The following is a 27,217-nucleotide window of genomic DNA, read 5'->3' as shown; positions in this document are numbered from 1 at the left end:
GAAGCCTTTCCGGTTTTAGTAATTTTTTTCCTTGTGTATGCTATTCCTGATTACACAGATTTTCACTTACTGGTTATGCATATGCATCAGAAGAGACTTCATCTGATTTTCCTTAAGTGTTAGTTCTCTTTTAGGAGATGGAAATACATTGGTCTGTCAGTTTTATAGATATGACTCACCAGGAGGAGATGCATTCAGAAGAAAAATAAATATATATAGTCAGTTTCCTAACTTCAGTAATGCTAAATCTGACACTGACTGCATAAGTTATCCTTCAGGTGTTGAAGTAATTTTGCTTAGTCATAGCCTGTGACTTCATGTTCTTAAGGGTTTGTAGCAAGGGCATGATTATGCCCAGTTTTCCCTTGTCATCATGCCTGAATATTTCAGTTTTCTCCTTTTTAAACGATATTTTGCACTTAAAAAATAGAAAAAAAAAGTATTTTCTTTTAATACTGTAGAAGTTGTCAGGGATTTAAAAAAATCATCTAAGAAGTATATGTTTAGTGCACTTCCAGCACTCTGCTAGAAGTAGGAGCAAGAAGCAAATGTTATGGTTGCCTTGCCAGCAAGGAACTTATAATTTATTTGGGGAACAAGTGCAAACATATGAAACAGATATGAAAACAAGTGTGTACAGAGAGTATAATAAACTTATTATGGGGATGTAACAAGTACAGTAGAAGGGAGAGATTAGGTGGGCTGCAGTCTTTGGGAAGACTAAAATCTTTAGGAAAGAGGTCAAATGACATAGTGATATGCACGGATCCAGACTGCCTGAGTTTAAACCCTGGGTCTACTGCTTACTGACTAGGTAACCTGGGCAGAATTACTTAGAATTTCTCTGTGCCTCTATGTTCTCCTTTATAAGTTGGGGAAAATAATAATACCTACCTCAGAGGGTTGTCATGAGGATTAGGTGAGTTGATACATGCCAGGTGTGTGGGCCAGTGTGCCTGCCATATAGTGAGCGCTTAATAAATTTTAGCCATTATTAAGACTTCATGGAGAAGGTAAAACTCCTTCATGGAGAAGGTAAAACAAGGCTTCAAGTACTAGAGCCTTAAAGGGTATGTGGAATTTAGATAAGCAAAGAGGTGAGAAATGCTATCTCAAGATAGTATTCATAGGCCATAAGGTCTTATACCCATGTCCCTGGAGGAAAAACTTAGAAAGAAAATTATGTGTGGAGAGGGCTTCCCTGGTGGCACAGTGGTTAAGAATCCGCCTGCCAATGCAGGGGACATGGGTTCGAGCCCTGGTCCAGGAAGATCCCACATGCCACAGAGCAACTAAGCCCGTGCGCTACAACTACCGAGCCTGCGCTCTAGAGCCCGTGAGCCACAACTACTGAGTCCGTGTGCCACAACTACTGAAGCCCGCGCGCCTATAGCCCGTGGTCTGTAACAAGAGAAGCCACCGCAATAAGAAGCCCACGCACCGCAACGAAGAGTAGCTCCCACTCACCGCAACTAGAAAAAGTCCATGTGCAGCAATGAAGACCCAGTGCAGCCAAAAATCAGTCAATCAATCAATCAGTCAGTCAATAAAAAGAAAATTATGTGTGGAAACGAAAGCTATTTTTCTTTTCTATATTTCAGTTGGTAATTTCAGCAAAGGCTTATGCTCAATTTTGCTCTGTTTTTCTTCAGCCAGAGTTGCTTGTACAATGAAGAGGTTATTTTCTTAATTAGCATTTACTAATAGCTGAATTCTTAAAATACTAGATATATCAGAAGAGGCTTAGTCCAAGCAAAATTTCTCATATAATTGGTATTGATTTTTTTTTCTGAATTGGGTCTGGGGTGGGGGAGATAAGGAGGGTGTATGAGGATGGAGGAGTGTTGCCAGTTAAATGGGAACTATGAGTGATGTGTGAGGGTCAGTGGAGAGTGAATTTAGAAATGTTGCTAGCAGTTTGTATAGAGAGAGGACATAGCTATACTGAGGTTCCTGTTGATAACCTGGGGAATGGAGCCCATGGCTATCTGAGGGGTTTCATTGACTACTTGAAAGCTTCTGACCATGACCTGGTGCCAGTGAGACATCTGATCGGAAGGTCTCAACTTACCTCAGTTTTATCACTTCAGTGCAAGAGCGGCTGTAGCTGCTGCCTCAGATTAGCAGAAAATAAGATAGATGGCTTTCTAGAAAAAGAACTCCCAGGTGTGCAAGAAGGCAGGGTACTCTGAGCAGTCTGATTTATATTTATTTAAATAAAGTTTGTTTTGCTACATATGCAACATTACAATGGGCAATAGAAAAGGTATTAAAAAGCATCTGGAGTCCCGCTCTACTAAGCCCCCTTTCTCCATACATTTCCTTTCAGGTTTTGTCTTGAGGCATAGATACTGAAAAATATTGTAACAACATTAAGAAGATTTTTTAAAAATGAAAAATCTTCCATATTCTCATTACCTTATTTTTACTTTATTTGTTTATTTTTAATACTTTCCATTTCTCACATTCATGCTTCATAACTTTTCAGATATAATCATAGGATATACTGTATTGTATTTCTGATTTTTAAAATTTACTTAGGATTATGTCATAAATCTTTTTTCTTGTCTCTTCATAGTTATAAGAATTATATATTTTATGACTTCGTATTATTTCATGCCTGTGCTATATTAAACTGTTATCCTGTGTTAAAACCTGTCTGGTTATATGTGATGGTTGATAATTGATCATACCTCTTCCCTCCATTTGAGCGTCCAGAACATACTGAGAAATAAAACATAGACGCCAGGCAGATGGAAATAAAGATTTAGTTTTTATTCAGCCAAATGGAGAGCACAGTTGATCTGTGGCCAAATGAACATCCTAAGTCTGCACAGGATGACCCACTTGAGAATTAGAGGCTGCTGAGCAGGCACAAATACTCAGAACCACTTCTTTTGCATTTATGCAGCCTCCTTATAAATGAACTCCATCCATTGGAGAAATGCGAATTAGCAGAACTTTTGCTAATTAGCAAAAACTTTTGCCACTCACCAATCAGATGCATCACTCCTCTGGTAGGGAAGAGTAATGACGAATGAATGAAGAGGTCAGAGGTGAACATGAAAGCTCTGATTCCTCCCTCCTCCCCTTTGGGTTTAGTAATTTAAGTCTATAGTTAGCAGGGGATTGGGACTAGTACCTCTGGTAGTTAGGGGAGGAGATCAGTAGGCTTTGAGGGCAGTTTTACTTCCACCTTCATGAAGGCTCTCTCCATTACCAGCTCATGCTCTTTTGTGTGTGTTCCTGGGACCTGTGGAGAAAGCTCTGAAATAATCAAGAACAACATAAAGTTAAATTAAATTGAACTACAATAAATAAAAGTGTTGATATTCTACTGTTTTTGACCTACAAAGATGGTAATTTTAAATGATTAAACCTAGTGAAAAGAAGTTAAAGATTTCAAACCTTTAACTTTCCTTTACCAAGTAAATCATCCTTTACCTGTTTGCTGTTCTCCCAGTCTCAGCCAGAGGGCTTGTACTCAAATGCCAGGTAGAGTTTGGGTTCTTTGAGCAGCTGCAGCCTGGATGGGATCTTAAAGGTTGAATTAACTCAACCAAATCTTTCATCTGTCTCACTTTTTAGTATGAAGGGTTAAAATAGCTCATTTCACAGTGCTGCCTACTTCACATCCAGTCCATTTGGAAATATCAAGTAAAACTCCTGAGCTCTTCAACAGTTGTTCAAAGAATAACTATGTTTATGTCATTCGTGACTAAGTTCACACCAGTAATACTGTTGCTAAGCAAAGACCATAACATCAACTCAGTGGTAGCTGAAGGAAGAAGAGTGAAACAGAAAACAGTCTTGGTGTCAGCCTTGCCAGTTTTTTGTTCAGTGACTGCCAGTTGACCAGAGTCCATAGCCTCTAAATTTAAACTCATTTGGGAAAAGGTGCCTTTCAAGAGATTGTTTATGGCAGAGTGTTTACATTTTGGGGGGTGGGTGGGCATTGGACATCGTATTTTTTTCTTTGTGAATGACATTTGAATACTCTATTTTTATAAAATTTAGGAATTTGCCATAGTCACCCATAGCCTTTTATAAAAAAATTTATTTATTTAATTTATTTTTGGCTGCGTTGGGTCTTCGTTGCTGTGCGTGGGCTTTCTCTAGTGGCTGCGAGCGGAGGCTACTCTTGGTGGCAGTGCGCGGGCTTCTCATTGCTGTGGCTTCTCTTGTTGCGGAGCATGGGCTCTAGGTGTGTGCGGGCTTCAGTAGTTGTGGCACGTGGACTCAGTAGTTGTGGCTCGCGGGCTCTAGTGCGTAGGCTCAGTAGTTGTGGCACAGGGGCTTAGTTGCTTTGCAGCCTGAGGGATCTTCCTGGACCAGGTCTTGAACCCGGGTCCCCTGCATTGGCAGGCGGATTCTCAACCACCATGCCACCAGGGAAACCCCTCACCCATAGTCTTGAGATTTGTTCTGAGAGTCCTTTCTTTCCCAGCCAGCATATTATAAACCTCTTAATTTCCTTTTATTTTTGAGCCTTATATTCCAGGCATCCGTGAGCTGATTTGAGGATGAGCACTGTTTTTATTTTTCTTTCAATATCCACTGCTCCTGGTAGTCATTCTAGTGCTTCTTATTCTTTTTAAAAAACTATTCTAATTTTCCTTAATTTATTGAACAAATAAATTTATTTTCTAGAGACCCAACGTAGCCAAAAATAAAATGAATAAATAAATAAATTTATTTAAAAAAAAAACTTGTATCCAGGCTATGTAGAGACCTTTTAAAATGGAATAATGAGAAAACAACCCAGTTTCAGAAAATGGCAAAAGATTTGAACAATCTACTTCACCAAAGAAGATATACAGATGGCAAAAAAAAAAAATGCTCAACATCATTAGTCATTAGCGAATTGCAAATTAAAACCACAATGAGGGGATTCTTTGGTGGTCCAGTGGTTAGGACTCTGCTTCCACTGCAGAGGGCATGGGTTCAGTCCCTGGTTGGGGAACTAATATCCCACATGCCGCGTGGCATGGCCAAAAAATAAAAACCACCAAAATGAAATACCACTATACCACTTACAGCATCGTTAAAATTTAAGACTGACAATATTAACTTTTGGTGAGGCTATGGAGCAACTGAAATTGAATGTAAAAATGGTACAACCACTTTAGAAAACAGGCTAGCTGTTTTTTAAAAAAGATAAAAATACATCAGCCATATGATTCAGCCATTCCACTCCTCTAAGATATGTACATAATTGTTCATAGCAACTATTTGTAATAATAAAAAATTAGAAACAACCCAAATGCCTGTCAACAGGTGGATGGATAAACAGATAAATAAAATTTAAATTATTTCAGACGTAATTTGTTTTTTTTTCCATTTACTCTTTGTTTAGTGATTCCTTGGCCAAACCCAACAAACACTCCCCCCACCAAGACCCTTTTAGTAAAAAGTGTGTACAATAGAATGGTCTTATCAGGCATTCTTACACTGCTTTGTCACAGCTTTGCCACAGCTTTCTGATGAACCTTCTGTAAGTTAAGTATTTTATAGACATGTGTCTTCACTTTGTGGTGATGCTGCCTTTTTTTTTACAAGTGTATAAATACATCCATTTTGTTTAATCTTTATTCTATGGTGGAAATGTGGATGTCATTGTTACAAAACACAAGGTTGTAGTGTTGATCTAGATGGTTGACTATGCTTAGGACAGAAGTTCATGATCACCTTTGGCTCAAGTTTTTATTTTTAGTATGGGAAACTGGTCAGAGGCATGTGGATCTGAGCTCAGTGTTAAGGTCCAGACATTGGCTTGTTTCTTTTTTTGTTTTTAAATTAATTAATTTATTTTTGGCAGCGTTGGGTCTTCATTGCTGCGTTGCGGGCTTTATCTAGTTGCGGTGAGCGGCAGCTACTCTTTGTTGCAGTGCGCGGGCTTCTCATTGCAGTGGCTTCTCTTGTTGCGCAGCACGGGCTTTAGGCACACGGGCTTCAGTAGTTGCAGCACGCAGGCTCAGTAGTTGTGGCTCGCGGGCTCTAGAGTGCAGGCTCAGTAGTTGTGGCTCCTGGGCTTAGTTGCTCCGTGGCATGTGGGATCTTCCCAGAGCAGGGCTCGAACCTGTGTCCCCTGCGTTTGCAGGCGGATTCTTAACCACTGCGCCACCAGGGAAGTCCTGGCTTGTTTCTATATGAAGGAAATAGTTTCTTGGTATATAAATTTTTCCCCCTGTGCATATACTTGAAAGACTTCTCTTTTCTCCTCCATGAAATTGGAGAAGCATACATTTCTTTAATTCGGAACTGCTGAATTTTGAAGTGTTAAAAGTTAATCCTCTCTTTTTTCAGTATTTCTTCTTCCTGTTTCCTCTTTCTCCTTTTCTTAAAACCAGTAACATGTGCTTTATTTCTGGTTTTTACTAGTTCTGGGACCATTTGGACCCCACGATGTTTTTCCAAGATTTTAGACCCTTTCTAAGTAGCAGTCTACTGGACCAAGATAATAGAGCCAATGAGAGGGGTCACCAAACTCACACTGACTTCTGGGGACCAAGTCGGCCGCCACGGCTGTCAGTGACTCAAAGATACAGATCTCGAGGAAGTACTCGTCCTGATAGATCCCCTGCTTTTGAAAGGTGAGTGCAAAGTTGTTATTTAAGTTCTTTTAAAGGGTAGTTTCAATGAAGGACATATTGACATAATCTAATCTTTATAAGGTTTTCATACTTATTACCTTTGTAGACAAGATGGGGATATATATACAGAATGAAAATGAAGCTAAATTGAGTGTCTATACTCAACTAGTATAATTTACTGATGATAAACTGACGGATGATAAAACTAATGATATAGGTCTCTGGTTAATATTTTTATTAATATTTCAGATTAATATATCAGTGATATGTTTGTCAAAACTTCAGAAGATACTGAAAGGGATAGCAGATATATTGGATGACATTAGGATTCAAAAAGACCTCAATAGATTAGGGCAATGCACTTAATATGAAATTTAATAATGATATAGTCTTCTGCAAAACATTCATGCAACAAATATTTATTGAGTGTCTTTTATGCTGGGACACTTGTACTGGATACTGGGGATATAATGGTAAGCAAAACAGATGGTGCTACTTGATCTCATGGATCCCTTTTAGTAGGAATAATAAACACTGATTTTTCTAAGTGTTTGCTGTATGCATAGGATTGTGCTTCATGCTTTTTCTCTTATCTCATTTAATCCATATAAAATGGTAGGTATTGTTGCTATTCTCATTTTATATAAGAATAAACTAAGACTCAGAGAAGTAAGGTAACTTGGATCAATGGTGAATCTAGGACTTGAACCCAGGGATATATGCATCTTGTGCTGCACTGAGATAGCAGCTGCTAGCCACATGCGGTTATATCAATTTAAATTAATTAAAAGTTCAAAAGACTCAAAATTCCTCAGTCACACTCACCACTTTTCAAGTGCTCAGTAGCCACAGATATCGAGTAGACACCATATTTCACAGCACAGGTTATAAACATTTCCATCATCTCAGAAAGTCCTATTGGACACTGCTGTTCTAGAGTCTACACTCCCCTCCCCTCTACACACCTAGATTTTACTATTAATATTTTACTATACTTACGTTGTCACATATCTATCCATTGATTTGTCCATTAGTTCGTCTTATATTTTGTAAATTTCAAAGTTAGTTGCAGACAGTCTTTCTTAGGACAATTATAGGCTATGGGAAGTCTGATTTAATGGGATTGTCTAGGACAAAAGCCAATGATATCTTAGACTTTTAATAACTTATGGTGCTCAGAGGTAAATCCATCATTTCCTGTGCCAGTTAAACTGTATCTGTATTACTTTCCCTTTACTACCTGGCTTGGACCCTGTTGTTGAACTCCTCAACTACAGTTCATCTAAACTTTTACATCCTGTGCTTTTTCTCCCACCCGCTAAACTGCCAGTCAGTGCTGTGGTCCACTTTTCCATGCTCCTTTACTTGGCGATGGATAAGTACTGCTGGAGGAAAATCATATAAATGTGCCCACTGGTGCCCCTGCAGCTGGTAAAGGGCATTTAATCTCCATTAAACTGTCAGTGCTTTTAATTTGCATTTCCCTCTGCAAATATTTTGAACGATCACTACATTTCAGTCTCTGAATTTCCTATCTAGTAGATGATTCTCAGCAGCTTATTTGTATTCTTCATTATAAAAATTAGGACTTTAGGCATGAACTCCCCAAATCCCTGTGCCCAATTTCTTTGACATCAGTATTTATTTTTCCTTCCAGTCTCCTGAGATGAGGTATCCTTTCTTTTTTTCAAAGCAACTCCATCAGCCCATGTACCTATTTCTTTTGGGATTTTGTTTCATTCATTTTCTTCTCCCTGTTCTCTTTTCCCCCTTTACTGCTCCCTGCCCCGTCCCCTTATACCCCTCCCTCCTCCTTTAGCTCTGTGGTTTTCAATTTTGGCTATACATTAGTGTCACTGAGGATATTTTTTAGAATACAGATACCTGGGCCATACCCCCAGGGATTCTGATTTAATTATTCTGGGTGAGGTCCAAGCATTTGTAATTTTTAAAAGCTCCTTCGGTTATTCTGATTGTAGCCAGCGTTGAGAACCACTGCTTTAGTTACTGCCTAATCTTATTTCCTTCCCCTTTGAATAAGATTTCTTAAGGGGAGCCTATGTTTATTTTATGTACTTTCTAATCTCTTATTATGCTTCTGCTCCTATAGTCTGGCCCTTTTTTCACTAAAATCCCTGGTGACCTTCTATTCTGGTTACATCCCCAGTGGATACTTTAAAATTTTTATCGCATGGGTCCAATTCACTGAATTCAACATTTTTGGTCTTTTTCTTCCCTCTAGAAATTCTCTACTTCTGTGACTTCCATGATAGTATATTTTCTTGACTTACCTATTTTCTGACTTCTCCTTCTTGTGGATAGTATTTCTGTATATTTGTTTTCCTAAGGTGTTTCCTTCATTTTGGTTTTCTTCTTACCCTTCAACAAGGTTTCTTAACTTTGGGACTGTTGACATTTTGGCTGGATAATTTTGTTCTGTAGGGCTCTCCTGTATGTTGTAGGATGTTTAGGAGCATCCCTGGCCTCTACCTACTACATGCAGTAACCAACCCCCCCTCCCCCAAAGTTATGACAACCAAAAATGTCTCCAGATATTGCCAGATGTTCCCCTGGGGGAGCAAAATTGTCTCTGGTTGAGAATACTGCTCTGTAAGCGTTTTCTGGCCATTATTAGGTTCTCTCACAGTTCTAATAATTACCTGTATACAAACACTCCCAAATCTATATTTCTTTTTGACTTTTCTCCCTAATTTAAGATTTGAATGTATAACCTCTTGTTAGACATTTCTATTTGGATGTTCCATAGGTACTACAAACTCACAAAAATGGAAACCAAACTCTTTTCTTCCAGACCTGATCCTTTTTCTTTATTTCTGATTTTGATTGGAAGTACCACTCTCTACCTAGGCATTAATCTAGAATCTTTTCTTTGTCTCATCCAGCTCATATACACATCCAATCAAACATTAAGTCTTTCTGATTTTTTTTCCTATTTCTCAACTCCCATTTTGTCCAGCCATTTTCCCCCTGGTTCATATCTACATCTTTTCTTGTTTGCCTGCACTATTGCATTAGTCTCCCTCAAAGCTTTATCATTCTTAAATTTACTCCCATATTACCCTTGCAGGATTATGTGCCTCAGTGTTCAGATCCGTATCACTTCCTGCCTTAAAATCCGTTGTCATGGGGTCTATAACTTCATATACAAGGCCCTCTTTATGGAGGTTTTGAACCCTCCCGACTTCTGTAGCCTTGTTTCTGGTCACTTCTTGCTTTTTTTTAATTCTACCAATATGAAACTTGTAGTTTTCTACATATGCCATACTGTTTCATGCTTCTATATGTTTTCTTAATCTGTTTTCTCTGGCAGAAGTACCTCTACTGCTTTTTTAACCCAATTAATCAGTCCTTCACTGAATTTAGGAAGCCTCCCATGACCCCCAGGACTGTATCAAACGCTCTTCTTTTGTGCTTCCCCAAAGCACCTTATGCATTCTTCTATTCATACTTCTAACTACACAAATTGAAGTTATTTTAATACTAGGTAGCATTCATGAAGAATACATACTGTGCCAGGCTTGACATTCATTAGCCCATTTAATGTTCCCAGTAACCCTATGAGGTAGGTATTATTGAGGAAGATTGAGATTCTGCCTTAGTAGAGCCTCTGTTAGTTATCTATTATTGCATAACAAGTTACTCTAAAACTTGGTGACTTAAAACAGTAATAATCATGTATTCTCTCTCACCGTTTCTTTGGGTCAGTAGTTTGGATAGGGTATGGGGAAATAGTTTGTCTTTGCTGTATGATGTCTGGGACCACAGCTAGAAGACTTAAAGCTGAAGACTTGACTGGAATTTGCAGGCTTATTTGCTTACATGTCTGGTGGTTAATGCTTGCTCGTGGCTGGGGGTCTAGTTCGTGCTGCCAGCTGGAAAACCCACACATGACCTTCCTTAGTTTGAAGAGTCAAGACAAGTTTTTTGTTTTTTGGGGTTTTTGCAAGATGTCCATTAATTTGGATTTGTCTGGTTGTTTCTTCATTCAGATTAAATATCTGAGCAAGAATACAAAATAAATGATGTATCCTTCTCGGTGTATCACAACAGAGGGTGCACATGATGTCAGCTTGACCCATCATGGGTGATGTTAAGTTTGACCATTTGGTTAAGGCAGTGCCTGCCAAATTTTTCTTATAAAGGTGCCCTTTCTCTTTTGTAATTAATATATAGTCTGAGGTGATACTTGGAGATTGAGTAAATATCTGGTTCTCTAATAGCTTTTTACCTAATGATATTAGACTCCATTGATGATTCTTGCCTGAATTATTACTATAATGGCTATACAATAATGATTTTCTATTTCTTTGATTCTTTCTACAGCTATTAGACAATCTGTTGTTAAAAAAAAAGTTTTTCTCTCTCCCTGCCCTACCTTATCTGTCTACTTATTTTAGCCCAGACTCATGCATTTTGTTTTGATCATTATTCATTTTGATGATCAGATAATCTTAGTTTGGCCAGAGAAATTGGATCTAAGCATTTTAGGTAGCAGCCCTTGTTCACAGCCCTTAAATTAATAAGAGAGTTGGGACATCTAAGTAAAGTGATCATCCCGTGTTTCTCTGATTATTAGCTGATAATTTCTTGCCAGTTGGACAAATGGAGCTTCTGCTGCGTTTCCTTTAATGGAAATAAAATCTTTCAAGAAGATTTTTTTTTTTAGTTGTCAAATAAGAACAGGGAGATTTACCCTAATTTGTCAGTTGTACCGTTTGAATGCTTAAAAACAATATGAATGCGGTTAGGCAGCCATATGTCCTGTCTGCAATCTACTAGAGACGTAGGTGACTAGCATTTACCAAATGCCTAGGATTTTTTAGGCACTAGGCTGTATACACTCTTCTCACAGAGCCGTTGAGCTGGGCCACGTACAGTTAAAGAAGACAGGGGTCAAATTTTAAAACGTTTTGCTCAAAAATTCCTTGCCAGACTAATAAAATATCAATGTGAAGATATTAGCTTGAATCAGTTCTCCTTGGTTGCTTTGCCTTTTTATACCATGGGAAATTGTGGTCTGTTCTGCTACTACATTGTCTCTTTAACTGATAGTAAGAGTGGGAGAAAGACATGAGCTTCCTTTTCTCACATGTCCTTTACTGATAATCATATTACCTTAGTAACATGCAAGCAACAAATAACCTGATTTAATGATGGCTCAAACAAGCTTTTTTTTTTCTTACACATAACAAGTCTGTAGGTAGGTCACAGCAAATTAGTTCAGTGTGTCAACCGTGTTAGGGTTGGATCTCTGTGATTCTCTTGGTCTTTCCCTCATGCTTACTGCCTTAGGACTTGAGGCAGGAAGAAAGGGGAAAGGGATAGCACCAGTTTATTTGTCCCATATTTTGAAGGAAAGGAAAATCTTTTTCACTGCTCCACTTCCACCTCTTCACTTCCTGCCTGGAAAATTCTATCCCCTGGGCACTTTGTCACATGCTCCCCACACTCAGCTGTAAAGAAAGCTAGGAGAGCATGGATTTAGCTTTTCTGTCCTTTGTAGTAGGAGGTGGCAAGGGAGAAGGCTGTTGAGAATGGATTGGGGTCAGCCTGTCAGTGTCTGCTAATTAGCTATTTTATTAGCTACTTCAGCTAATAGAATAAGTGGCATGTTATTTCATTATTTTATATTAAACGATGTTATAGCAATCTTCTGAAGATTTTAATCCTATTGCTTGTAAAATATATTAACCATGGGCACCCCTCCCTGACCCCTTTTTTGTGGATGTCATGAACTCAGTGATTTTGGCTCTAAATCAGTGTTTTCTGCGTTTTAGTCATTTAAGTACTGTATTGATGAATTTTTTCCTCTCTGTCATCATCATTATTATTATTTAATGTTTTCTTTAAATGGACCTACGTTTTTTTTTTTACCTGTGTTACCAAACTCAGGTTCAGCTGCTTGCCTTTCAAAAGCCAGTACTTGAGAGACCACTGTTGGTAGGAAGGGAAAGGTTGCTTTATTTAGGAGGCTGGCAACCTGGGGAGAAGGCAGACTTGTGTTCAAAGGTCAACTCCCCTGCTTCCGATCAGGGGGCAGGAGCTTTGAAAGGGGAGTTTCAGGGGTGTATAGGTTGAGGGAGGGGCCTATGTGCAGAACAGCACAGTCAGCTCCAACAGTCATCTTGAAGTTGGTCATGTGGTGATCTGATCAGCATCATCTTGATTGTTTTAAGTACAGTTAATCTTCAGTTCCAGGGTTGGTTTATTCCCATTTCCTTGAGGCCAGTTCTCAGAATTGTTAAGATGGAGCAGCTTATGTCATGGCTACAGTCTGGTCATCATGTAGTTAACTTCTTCCACCTGGTATGGGTTTCAGTATCTGCAAAACAGCTCAAAAGCTATGGCTCAGAATATTATCTGTAGCCCTTGAAGAGGAACTAAAGGTCCTTGAGTTTGTTTAACGACTAAACTATTGTTTGGTTTTGTTTGACTGCTTTCCTTTGCTTCTGTATTTTCCCATTTCTCTGATTAATTTTATTCTAAAGTTTTTCTAGAGACAAGAGACAGGCAGAGGACATGGTGGGGTCTGTCCCAGGAAGGCCCCATAGGGTCCTTCTGTTACACTTATTTAGATGTGCTGTGAAAAGAAACTTCACAGTATTATCTGTGTAAACATTATTGACTGTATAGTCATTAGCTGTTTGTTTGGTTTTTTTTTTTCCACTTAAGTAGAGACTACTTCCTGCTGTAGGATCAGAAAATGCCAGATATTACATTTTCATTCTAAGTACACACTTAGGAAGAAAATAGCCAACCATTAGAGATGTGTAAAAATGAATTTTGCTGTGTTTATATGGAAAATAAAAAATCCAATTTACGTACCCGTTTATACCTGTTGTAGTTTTTTCTCACTGCTCCACGGGGGTAGGGACAATATCTAATTAGATATCTTTATTATCTAATTTTCTTCACATAGCAGGATATTTTGTCGAACTTTCCATGTCGTTACTTATAGACCTGCCAGATCTGTCGCATTTAAACACATGAATAGAATTCCATCTTATGAATGTATGGTAATTAATTTAGACAATTCCCTAATGAACATTGGAGAGCTTTTAGATTTTCTTTTTTCATCATTATAAACTATAGTGCATTGAACACTTCTCCTTATTTATATATTTTTGTATGTCTATGAGAATCTATCTTTCCGTATTTTTAATTCTTTTTTTCTCTGTACTTCATTTTGGGTATTTTCTATTGACCCACCTTCAGTATCATTAGTCTTATCTTCTGCTGTTTTTGATCTACTGTTAAACCTATCAAAGGAATTCCTTATTTCAGATATGATGATTTTCATTTCTAAAATTTCAATTTGATTGCTGTATGGATTCAGATTCTTTGGTGATATTCTCCATCTTTATTTGAACATACTAGTCATAGTTAATTTAAAGCCCTTTTTTGGTAACTTCAGTATCTGGATCACCTCTGTGTCTATTTTTTTTTTAACATCTTTATTGGAGTATAATTGCTTTACAATAGTGTGTTAGTTTCTGCTTTATAACAAAGTGAATCAGTTATACATATACATATATCCCCATATCTCCTCCCTTTTGCGTCTCCCTCCCACCCTCCCTACCCCACCCCTCTAGGTGGTCACAAAGCACCCAGCTGATCTCCCTGTGCTATGCGGCTGCTTCCCACTAGCTATCTATTTTACATTTGGTAGTGTGTATATGTCCATGCCACTCTCTTCGTCCCAGCTTACCCTTCCCACTCCCCGTGTCCTCAAGTCCATTCTCTACATCTGCATCTTTATTCCTGTCCTGCCCCTAGGTTCTTCAGAACCTTTTTTTTTTTTTAGATTCCATATATATGTGTTAGCATACTGTATTTGTTTTTCTGTTTCTGACTCACTTCACTCTGTATGACAGACTCTAGGTCCATCCACCTCACTACAAATAACTCAATTTTGTTTCATTTTATGGCTGAGTAATATTCCATTGTATATATGTGCCGCATCTTCTTCATCCATTCATCTGTCGATAGACACTTAGGTTGCTTCCATGTCCTGGCTATTGTAAATAGAGCTGCAATGAACATTGTGGTACATGACTCTTTGAATTATGGTTTTCTCAGGGTATATGCCCACTAGTGGGATTGCTGGGTCATATGGTAGTTCTATTTTTATTTTTTTAAGGAACCTCCATACTGTTCTCCATAGTGGCTGTATCAATTTACATTCCCACTAACAGTGCAAGAGGGTTCCCTTTTCTCCAGATCCTCTCCAGCATTTATTGTTTGTAGATGTTTTGGTGATGGCCATTCTGAGTGGTGTGAGGTGATACTTCATTGTAGTTTTGATTTGCAACGAAGAGTAGCCACCGCTCGCCACTCGCTGCAACTAGAGAAAGCCCGCGCACAGCAACGAAGACCCAATGCAGCCATAAATAAATAAATTAATTAATTAATTCAGTATATATTAAAACCAAGTTGGAAATACTTTGTGTAGAATGGAGTTGAGTTTAGGCTCAGTTAATTATAGACAGATGTTCCCCAAGTGAACGTCCAGGCAGGATGTTTAAAAATTATGCATGCTGGAGGACAGTTCCTTTTTGGTCCTGGCTTTCCTCCCATTTCTTTGCAGGGTGACTAGCACTGCTCTTTCCTTGCTACTAAATACGAATGGTACTACCCTATTTACTGTAACTAGCAAAACCATCTCCTTGGATTCCTAAGTTGCTGTGTAGGGACAATATTAAGAACCACGGATGTAAATTAGATGTTCTTAGATGGATCTAGGTGGTCAATCAGTATGTTATCTTCATCTGTCTCTCTCTTTGTTGGCATCATTATTAGATAGCTCTCCTGTGTAAAATGAAAGGTAGCTGATGGTAGTTCCAAGTTTATAAGAACATTAGAGCATTCATCCCAGAGGATATGTGCGTCTATCAACTCCCAGGGAGGATCTCTGGCTTGGCTTGTGTTTTGTGCCCACACGTCTGGTGGTGAGTGTATTATTCTTGTGTATTTTTTGAGTTAAGGGTCTGTCCCCTCTCATTTATTGAATAATCCACCTGATTCGAAATGTTACCTTTGTTATATATAGAGTTTCATATTCATCTCTATCTGGATTCTCTGTTATGGTCTGATCTTTATTTGTGTACTCCTGTGCCTATGTCTTACTGATTTACTTTCTATAATTTTATAGTATGATTTGATAGCTAGTAGTGAAAGTCCACTTCGTTATTGGTCCTTTGCAAAAATTTTTGGATGCTTTTCTTACATTTACTCTTTCAGATGAATTTTAAATGCAATTTGTCAATCTCTGACCTCTCTCCCATCCCATTGGGATTTTGATTGGAAGTTCATATTAATTTGGGGACAGTTGGTACTTTTTATGATATTGAAACTTCTCATCTAGGCCCATGGCTCATATCTCAATTTGTTTGGTTCTTTTTTTATGTTATTCAGTAAAGTTTTATGATTTCACTTAATTTTAAACTGATTATTAGATAGATTGTTACCCAGCCCCGTGCTACTTAATTGAATTCTCTTATTAGCTCTAATAGTTTTTCATTTTGTTCTCTAAGGTTTCTAGATTAGCAGGTGTATCAGTTGATTGATACAAATATTGCTTGTATTTTTCCCCTATGTTTATGCCTCATTATTTTTTCTTATCTGTTGCATTAACTATATTATCAAAACAAAGTTCTCTAAGTGTAGCCATCTTTATCTTCTTCCTGACTTAAATGAGAGTGAATTAGTGTTTCTTTATTAAGCATATTCACTTTTGGTTCCTAATATGGTTCCTATCACATTAAGAAAGGTTTATTTTATTCCTAATTTATTATGAGCTTTTAATTGAGGATGACTAGTGATTTTATCAAATGACCTTTGCAGTCCTATGAAAATGACCCTTATAGTTTTTCTTCTTTAAACAATTAATGCATTATATTAACTAATTGATTTTATCACGTTGAACCAACAGTTTGAATTCAACAGGCTTCGAATAAAAACTAGTCAAGGAGTGTTAATCTTTTAATACACTATTGGAGTTGATTTCTTCCTAATCTTTTTTAGGATTTTTGCATTGATTCATAAGGGAGCTGGTAATTTTCTTGTGTTATCTTTATCAAGTTTGGGTATCAGGGTTGTATTAGTTTGATAAAATGAACTGGGAAATCTTGCTTTGTTCTTAGGCTTGGGAATAGTTTAAATAAGGAATTATCTATTCCTTAAAGGTTTGGTAAAAGTTACCTGTAATTTCATCTGGACCTAGAATCTTTTGGGGGACCAGATCTGTTACAACCTTTTCAGTTACTTCTAGGGTTAATGGTCTAGGGTGGAATTTCATTTGTTTTTGTATTCCCAGCTTCTAGGTAGTGTCTGTTTTATAGTGGACATTGTATATACTTGTGTTGAATGAATGATTAATTGTAATTATGTTGCTAAGAGGTATGTATGGAACATATGAATCAGTAGTTATAATAGCTAAGAGTTTGTGCCAGGTACTAGTCTAAGTGCTTTTCAGGTATTTATTTAATCTTCACTATATAACTCTCTGGAGAAGTTACTGTGAATATCTCCGTTCTACAGTAGAAACTGAGGCACAGAGAGGTTAGGTAAATTGCCTAAGGGTATGAAGCCAGTTAAATATTGGAGCCAGGATATGGCAAAAATGATGATATTTGTATTTGGTGGGATTATGAATGTTTCAAAATAATTGAAAAATTTTAACAGTATCTTATAGTCTTCCCAATTAAAAAAAAAAAGAATTAAGCATTTTCCTAACTTTCTCAGAAATTTTTCTTCCAAGAGACACATACTAGTGTGTCAGTGAGTAGAACTTGGGAAGTTTTAAATTCAGTTTATTTTCTCTTTTCTTTCACGTAAGTGTAAATGGAACACAACACATCTTTGGGGCACATTACTACTCTGCCTGATTAGCAGGTCTACTCAGATTGTTCTGCATGATTGTTATTACTTTGCAGTAGTTGTCATTATAATGTCACCCAGTGTTTTGAAAACACTTTACAATTTTGTATTTTATAGGGTTTTTTTATTGATTAAATCCTGGCTTGGCTTCTTCCTGATAACAGTTTGTCCTGTTGATTTGAGAAGTAGTATAACTTTATCCTGCTCGTCGGGTTCTCAGCTAGTGGTTTCCATGGGCTACATCTCAGCCTTCTGATCATTCCACCCATTTTACTGTAGACAGAGTACTTTGTCATTTAAGAAATCAGATGTCAGAGATTAGCCTTTGTTATTAATTGTTAATTATTATTGTTTTTGTTATTAGTTATTATTATTAATTATTAATTGTTATTATTAATGTGCCCCTCACACAAATTTAAGGAGCTCTCCTGAAATGAGATGTATTTTCTTTGGCTTTTTCATTGACATGAGTGAAGCCTTTTTTGCTCATATAAAGAAGGGTAAGTCTTCAATTGTTCATCCATTCTGCAAATATTTATTGAGTGTGCCTAAAGTCCTCTAATCTGCAGCTTTCAAATGATAGTTTATCTGGGTGTAATCAGGTCATCTTATCTAACCTTAAATAATTATCTGACCTGTGCCAGAAGAGTAATTTATTAATTTACAACTCGGGGAATTCTACTTCAGTGACTGGAAAACTCATTGCTGCTTATTAGCTTAATAATGTCTTTGAATTTCCTAGATATCAAGAAATCAAAAGCAATCAGATGGTTGCTTGGTGTGTATAGAGTCAGCAAAGGAAATTGCATAGTCTTTTGGAGAAATTTCATTTGGATTGTGATAAGCCTAAGGAATTATTCATATTTCATCTTTTTTAAAAAAATTAATTTTGGGCTTCCCTGGTGGCGCAGTGGTTGAGAGTCCGCCTGCCGATGCAGGGGACACGGGTTCGTGCCCTGGTCTGGGAAGATCCCACATGCCGCGGAGCGGCTGGGCCCGTGAGCCATGGCCGCTGAGCCTGCGCGTCCGGAGCCTGTGCTCCGCAACGGGAGAAGGCCACAACAGTGAGAGGCCCACATACCGCAAAAAAAAAAAAAAAAAAAAAAAAATTACTTTTATCTTTGATTGCATTGGGTCTTCATTGCTGTGCGCAGGCTTTCTTTAGTTGTGGCGAGCAGGGGCTACTCTTCGTCGTGGTACGCAGGCTTCTCATTGTGGTGGCTTGTCTTGTTGCAGAGCATGGGCTCTAGGTGCGCGGGCTTCAATAGTTGTGGCACGTGGGCTCAATGGTTGTGGCTCATGGGCTCTAGAGCTCAAGCTCAGTAGTTGTGGCACATGGGCTTAGTTACTCCACGGCATGTGGCATCTTCCTGGACCAGGGCTCGAACTCGTGTCCCCTGCATTGGCAGGTGGATTCTTAACCACTGCACCACCAGGGAAGTCCTCATATTTCATCTTAATGATTTTTTTTTTAGGATGGAAAAGTATTTATGTTTTTCATTTGTTCCTTTGCTTTGTATTAGATCAACACTAATACATTCATATTTTCCTGGCTTCATAGAGATTACCACCCTTTAGTTTGCACTTATTACATTAAAACCTATCTTTTGTTTCAGTATGGTACTCTTTTTTTTGTTTGTTTGTTTTTGGCGGTATGCGGGCCTCTCACTGTTGTGGCCTCTCTCTTTGTGGAGTACAGGCTCCGGACACGCAGGCTCAGCGGCCATGGCTCACGGGCCTAGCCGCTCCGCGGCATGTGGGATCCTCCTGGACTGGGGCACGAACCTGTGTCCCCTGCATCGCCAGGCAGACTCTCAACTACTGCGCCACCAGGGAAGCCCATCAGTGTGGTACTCTTAACATTTAAGGTTTCCTTCCTTAAGAATATGTTTTCCTGAAGTTAACCCTAGGTTCTGGGACTTAACATTTTCTGACCACTGATCACAACTCAGATTTTGAGAAATGACTTCTTTTCGGTTGTTAACTTTTTTTGTTGCTCTTTAAAAGTAATAGGTTTGTTTTGTTTTTTGTCATGGATTAAAAAAACATTACCCAGAAATAGCCACAGTTATTATACCTTGATATATAATTATGTAGACCTTTTCCCATATATATATGAGATATCTACATCTATATAATTGAAATGGAATCATACTATATCTATTTTATAATCTCCTTTTTTTATCTTAACAGATTATATATGTCTTTCAAGGTCCAATCTGATTGGACCCCATCTTGGGGTCTCTTAAGTCATTCAGTAAACATTTGTGTATTACTATGCCAGGTGCTATTCAGGATGTTGGGCATACAGTAGTGAACAAAACAGTAAAAAAAGATTGCCCTTGTGGAATTTACATAGTAATGGGGGATGACAGACAAGCAAAATAAATTAAATCGATAGAACATTAAGCAGTAGTAAATGCTTTGGGGGAAAAAAGGCAAGGAAGGGAGTTAGGGAGTGTGGGAGAAGTGATGTTACAAAAAGTATAGTCAGCAAAGGCCTTGTTGAGAAGGTTTTTGAATAGACATAAAGGAAGTGAGGGAATGAGCCAAGAATGTGCCAACAGGAGAGTCTAGTGTGGAGCAGAGTAAGAGAGGGGAATAGTAGGAGATGAGGTCACAGAGCAGTTGTTGGGGCTGGGGCTGGGAAGCTGAGTATGAGATCATGTAGAGACTGGTAGCCTGTTATACAGGCTTTTATTCTGAGTGCAGTGGAAATCCAGTAGGAAGTTTAGGGTGGAAGAATGACATGGTCTAACTTATGTCTTAAAATGATCATTCTAACTGCTATGTTGATAATAGAATGGCCAGGGCTATGTGTGTGTACAAGAGGCACAGGGGCAAAGACAGAAGCAGAGAAACTATTTAAGAGGCTGTTGCATTAATCTAAGTTAGAGATACTAGCGGCTTGGATGAGGGTTAGTGCAAAAAAATGGTTGGATTCTAGATAAAGTTTGATAATGGGCATGATAGGATTTGCTGGCAGATTGGATATGAGGTATAACAGAAAGAAGAGTTAAGGATGACAAAAAGGTTTTTGGTCTGAACAACTCGAAAAGTGGAGCCACCATCAGCTGAAATGTGGGATACTAGGGGGAACAGGTTTGGGGGAGAAGATCTAAGAGTTCAGTTTTGGACATAACAGGGTTGAGGTGCTTACTACACATACAAGTGGTGATGTTGAGTAGGCAGAGGTCTTGGCTAGAGATAAAATCTGGAAGTTGTTGCCTCTTTATGATACTTAAAATTATAAACCTGGATGAAATTGCCAAAAGAGTCAAGATAGAAAATAGAAGAGCTCAGAGAATTGAGCTCTGGGCCCTCATTGATTAGAAGTTTGGAAGATAGGAGGAATAAGTAGAGGAGTCTGAGAAGGGAGCTAGGAGGAAAACCTAGAGAGATTACAGCTTTGGAGACTACGTGAATACTCTTATCTGGTCTTAGCATACCCCTCCAGACCCTGTGGATTGATTTTTCTCTTCTGTGGGTTGCTAAAATTAGATACATACACCTCTTCCCCTACCCCTTTTAGCTACCTAGTACTTTAACAAGAAAAAGTTTTTGTTTAAAAAAAAATTCAGTGTAAATACTGTATGTATCAAGTGAAGATAATCTCCTAACAACAGCTCATACACTTACTGGGGTCACCCTGAGCGGTCTCTCTCTGTCACTGCTGAGGTGGAACCAACATCTCATTTCCAGAGGGTAAGCAGCCGATAAAGGGGAAAGCAGCTGATCCATTGAGATGTCCCTGGCAATTCCAAGTATTTGTATAGGGTCAGCTTTAGAGCTTCAAGGAACTAGGCTCTCTCTCAAACTTGATTATTACCATTTACTTATTGGTTAGTTCAAGCATGTGATAAACTGTTCTTCTAATTAGTCATCCCTCAGTATCCATCGGGAGCATTGGTTTCAGGACCCCCCACCCCCACCCCCGCGGATACCAAAATCTGAGGATTCTTACCCCGATATAAAATGGTGTAGTGTTTGCAAACAACCTATGTACATCCTCCTGTATACTTTAAATCATCTTTAGAATACTTGTAACACTTAATACAATGCTATGTAAATAGTTATAAATACAATGTAAATGCTATATAAATAGTTGATGGTGCACGGCAAATTTAAGTTCTGCTTTTTGGAACTTTCTGGAGTTTTTTTCCCCCCCAATATTTTCAGTCTTTGGTTGGTTAAGTTCGTAGATGCAGAACCCGTGGATACAGAGGGCTGATGTACAGCATACCCCATTTTATTGCACTTCACTTTATCGCACCTAGCAGATAGTGCATTTTTTACAAATTGAAGGTTTGTGACAACCCTGCGTCTAGAAAGTCTGTCGGTGCCATTTTTCCAACTGCATTTGCTCACTTCATGTCTCTGTGTCACATTTTCATAATTCTTGTAATATTTTAAACTTTTTCATTATTGTATTTGTTATGGTGAGCTGTGATCAGTGATCTTTGATGTTACTACTACAACTTGCTGAAGGTTCAGATGATGGTTAGCATTTTTAGCAATAAAGTATTTTTAAATTAAGGTTATGTACAATGTTTTAGACATAATGCTATTGCACACTTAGTAGACTACAGTATAGTGTAAACATAACTTTTATATGCACTGGGAAACCAAAAAATTTGTTTATTGCAGTGGTCTGGAACCAAACCTGTGATATCTCTGAGGTATATCTGTACTAGCAAGCAGGGAGGGTATATTAGTTACTTACTGCTGTGTAAACAGGTTATCCCAGAATTTAACAGCTTATAACAACAGACATTTATCATCTCACAGTTTCTGAGGGTCAGGAATTTTGGAGCAGCTTAGCTAGGTGTTTTTGGTAACGGTTTTCATGAGGTTATAATCAAAATGTCTGCTGTGGCTGCAATCCTCTGAACCCTGAACTGGGGCTGGAAGATCCACTTCCAAGATGGGTCAACTAACATTGCTGTTGGCAGGACGCCTCAGTTCCTCACTGTGTGGACTTCTCCATAGGACTTCTTTGGTGTCTTCATGACTTGGCAGCTGGCTTCCCCTAGAGTAAGTGATCCAAGAGAGAGAAAGGAAGAAGGGAAAAACCGTAAAGCCTTTTTATATCCTGATCTTGGAAGCCAAACACTGTCCTTCCAGCCACACTTTATCTGTAAGAAGTGAGTCACTAAGTCCAGTCCACATTCAAGGGGAGGAGAATTAAGCTCTGCCTCTTAAAGGGGAGGAGTATTAAAGAATTTGTGGACATATTTGAAAACTACCACAGTTTAACCTTTGGCCAGAAATCACTTATATTTCTCCCATGTGCAAAATACATTCACCTCCTCCCAAGACCCACCAAAAGTCTTGTCCCTGTACAGCATCAACTTGAAATCCAGGTGGTTGTCATTTACTTAAGTCCAAGTGTGGATGAGGCTCTTTGCGTGTAGTTCCTCAGACATAATTCCTTTTGATGTGGAGATCTATAAACCAAAGAGGCAAGTTTTCTACCCCTCATATATACCCAACATATAGTGATGGGACAGGCGTATAATAAAGAGGTATAGAGATTTCTGTTTAAAAAGGGAGAAGATGAAAGGCACAAAGAAGTCACTGATGCGTAGCTATTTTAATGTTTGTCTGGATAAGTGTTGGACGTTCCTTGATTAGGACTTAGTTCTACTTCTACCCAGGAATGCTTCTCTGTAGCTCTTGTTTCCTCCTTCCTGGCTCTTGATTCCACCCTATGAGTCATTCTTTTCCATAAAAAGTAGTCCAGATTTGCAGCTTCATAGTTTTCTTAGCCTGCTTCTTGCCAGTAGAATTTTGAGGGCCCAAAGGGTCTCTTTTCATTTTGTACTGCCTCTGTACCTTTCAGTTTAAGCTGGCAGTGTTTCTTTTTACTATTATTGAGATTCATGCCATTAACAAAACTTACGTCCACAAATCTTTTTTATATAATCTCTTTTTTACCTTGGGCTTCTGCTGGGATTGCTGAAGGACAATACTTGTAGTGGGATAGAATTATATCCCCCCCACCCCCAAAGAAATGTTCAAGTCCTAACTTCCAGTACCTGTGAATGTGACCTTATTTGGAAATAAAATCTTTTATACATGTAATCAAAATAAGATGAGATCATATTGGGTTAGAGTGGCCCCTAATCCAATGGTGTTTTTATAAGAAGAGAGAAATTTGGATACAGAAGACACAGAGAAGAAAGTCGTTTGACGACCGAGGCAGAGATTGGAATAATGTGTCGCCAAGCTAAGAAACAGCAAGGATTGCTGGAAACCACCAGAAGCTGGGAGAGAGGCATGGAATAGATTCTCTCTTAGAGACTCCAAAAGAAACTAACCCTAACAGCATCTCAGTTTCAGATTTCTGACTTCCAAAACTGTGAGAGAATAAATTCCTGTTGTTTTAAGCTACCCAGTTTGTGGGAATTTGTTACGGCAGCCCTAGGAAACTAATACAACACATTTAAGCTTCTTAGAAGCTCAGTTGTTTAATTGAATAGCTCTCTAGGCACTATGTGAACTTTCTGAGGTCTTTTCTTTTTTTTTTTATTTATTTATTTTTGGCTGCATTGGGTCTTCGTTGCTGCGCACGGGCTTTCTCTAGTTGCGGCAAGTGGGGGCTACTCTTCGTTGCCGTGCGCAGGCTTCTCAGTGCAGTGGCTTCTCTTGTTGCGGAGCACAGGCTCTAGGCACACGGGCTTCAGTAGTCGTGGCGTGTGGGCTCAGTAGTTGTGGCTTGCGGTCTCTAGAGCACAGGCTCAGTGGTTGTGGCGCACGGGCTTAGTTGCTCCGCGGCATGTGGATCTTCCCGGACCAGGGATCGAACCCGTGTTCCCTGCATTGGCAGGCGGATTCTCAACCACTGCGCCACCAGGGAAGCCCCTCTTTCTGAGGTCTTAACAAAGAATTTTTATAGCCACACTCTTGGCTTCCTCTTTAACCATTTTCTTGGCAATGCCCATGATTTGATCTTTGCTCAGAAACCATTTCTTTCTTTTTTTTTAAAGCCATTTCTTAATTTTAGTGTCATTTGCCATCTGGAGAGGCCAGGAATTTTCAGAATTATCTAGTCTTAACTCCTTTTTAACTATTCTTCCTTTAATTTATTCCTCTTCTCTTGCATTTTAATGCAGCAAGAAGAAGTCAAAAGGAACCTTCAACACTCTGGAAATCTTGTTAGCTACATTATCACCCCATTCATGAGCCACAACTTCTACTTTCCATGTTATGTCAGGCAACAGCTTTTGTCACTACATAACAAGGATCCCTTTCCCTCCCATTTCCAAAAAGATTTTTCTCACTTTCCCTTAAGTACTCACCTATAACTTCCTCAAAAGCCATCATGCTTCTACAATTTCTTAAAGGCTCTTCAAACTTTTACTCACTCTGTCCTCAAAGTCCTTCCAACTCTGCCCTCTGCTGTGTTCCAAAGCTACTCCCACATTTTAGGTTTTTGTTACAGCAGTACTCACTTCTAGGTATCAAAATCTGTATTAGTTATCTATTGCTGTATAACAAATTACCCCAGAACTTAGAGGCTTAAACAACAGATATTTATTATCTCATAGGTTCAGTGGGCCAGGAATTTGGGAGCAGCTTAGCTGGGTGGCTCTGGCCCAGGGTCTCATGAGCTTACAGTCAAGACATTGGCCATTGCTGTAGTTATCTGAAGAATCAACTGGGAGTTACTCAACGTCTGGCAGGTTTGTTCTGGCTCTTGTCAGGAGGCCTCAGTTCTTTACCATGTGGGCCTTTGCACAGGACTGCTTGATATGGCACTGTCCCAGAGAAAGTAATCCAAGAGAGGCTGCAAGGAGGAAGCCACAGTGCCTTTTATGAACTAGCCTTGGAAGTCACAGTTATCCCACCATATTCTATTGTTAATAAGTAAGTCACAGTATGGTACTGGCATAAAAACAGACACCTAAATCAATGGACTAGAATAGAGGGTCCAGAAATAAACCTTTGCATATATGGTCAATTAATTTATGACAAAGGAGCCAAGATTATACAGTGGAGAAAGGACAGTCTCTTTAATAAACGGTGTTGGAAAAACTGGACAGCCACAGGCAAAAGAATGAAACTGGACCACTGTCTTACACTATACACAAAAATTAACTCAAAATGGATTAAAGACTTGAACATAAGACCTGAAACCATAAAATCCCTATAAGAAAACAGGCAGTAAACTCTAAGACATCAGTCTTGGTCATGATTTTTTTGGATGACTCCAAAAGCAGAGGCAACAAAAGTAAAAATGAACAAGTGGGACTACATCAAACCATAAAAAGTTTCTGCATGGCAAAGGAAATCAAAATGAAAAGGAAACCTACTGAATGGGAGGAGATATTTGCAAATGCTGTATCCAACAAGCGGTTAATATCCAAAATATACAAAGAACTCATGCAACTCAACAGCAACAAAAACAAACAACCCAATTTAAAAATGTGCAGAGGACTTGAATAGACATTTTTCCAAAGAAGACATTACAGTTGGCCAACAGGCACATGAATAAATGCTCAACATCACTAATCATCAGAGAAATATAAATCAAAACCACAATGAGATATCACCTCATACCTGTTAGAATGGCTATTATCAAAAAGCAAGAAATAACAAGTGTTGATAAGGATGTGGAGAAAAGGAAATGAAACCCTTGTTCACTGTTGGTAGGAATGTAAATTGGTGTAGCCACTATGGAAAACAATATGGAGGTTCCCCAAAAAATTAAAAATAGAACTACCTTGTGATCCAGCAATTCCACTTCTGGATATTCATCTGAAGAAACCAAAAACACAAATTTGAAAAGATATATGCATCCCCCTGTTCATTGCAGCATTGTTTACCATAGCCAAGACATGGAAACAACCTAAGGGTCCACTGATGGATGAATGGGTGAAGAAATTGTGGTACATATATACAGTGGAATGTTATTCAGCCGTGAAAAAGAATGAAATCTTGCCATTTGCAACAACGTGGATGGACCTTGAGGGCATTATGCTAAGTGAAATAGATGAGACAAAGAGAAAGACAAATACTGTATGATCTTATATGTGGAATCTAAAAAAAAGAATTCGGTACCCGAGTTCACAGATATAGAGAATAGATTGGTGAATTGCCAGAGGCAGGGGTTGGGGGGTGGGTGAAATGGATGAAAGGGGTCAAAAGGGACAAATTTTCAGTTATAAAATAAATAATGGGGATATAATGTATAGCACGGTGACTCTATCATCAGGGAAGTGCAAATCAAACCCACAATGAGATACTATAGTTCATTACAGTATTATCATTTTAATACTGTATTGCATATTTGAAAGTTGCTAAGAGAGTAGATCTTAAAAGTTCTCATCACAAGAAAGTAAAATTTTATAACTATGTGTGGTAATGAATGCTAATTAGTCTTATTGTGGTGATCCTTTGCATTATATACAAACATCAAATCATTGTGTTGTACACCTGAAAAAAAATCATATAATGTTATATGTCAGTTATACCTCAGGAAAAAAAAAGTAAGTCATTAAGTCCAACCTACACCCAGAGGAGGAGTATAAAATAACTTGTGAATATATTTTAAAACAAACACATAGTATAGTTAGCTATTGTTGAACTTTTACAAAAGGGCCCTTTAAATAGTATCTTGCACAATGTGCATAACACATAAAAATGGAACTACCCTTGTTGTAGGGAGGTGGGTCCAGAATCTCCCTGGCTTAGCATCCCTTTCAGCCTCTCATTTTGCTGCC

The 27,217-nt window shown here is 38.5% G+C and overlaps 1 protein-coding gene across 3 annotated transcripts in view; it reads left to right on the top strand.

Annotated features, from left to right (window-relative positions):
* RNF115 (ring finger protein 115) overlaps nt 1-27,217 on the top strand; it is a 60,708-nt gene that overhangs the window by 25,752 nt on the left and 7,739 nt on the right. For all 3 annotated transcript variants that reach the window (XM_067727537.1, XM_067727539.1, XM_067727538.1), the window contains one exon: nt 6,382-6,593. In XM_067727537.1, the coding sequence (XP_067583638.1) occupies nt 6,382-6,593 (212 nt within the window). The remainder of the gene's footprint in view (nt 1-6,381; nt 6,594-27,217) is intronic.

Source organism: Pseudorca crassidens, chromosome 2 (genome assembly GCF_039906515.1).
Source record: "Pseudorca crassidens isolate mPseCra1 chromosome 2, mPseCra1.hap1, whole genome shotgun sequence".
NCBI lineage: Eukaryota > Metazoa > Chordata > Mammalia > Artiodactyla > Delphinidae > Pseudorca > Pseudorca crassidens.
This window is presented reverse-complemented; position numbering and strand designations above follow the sequence as displayed.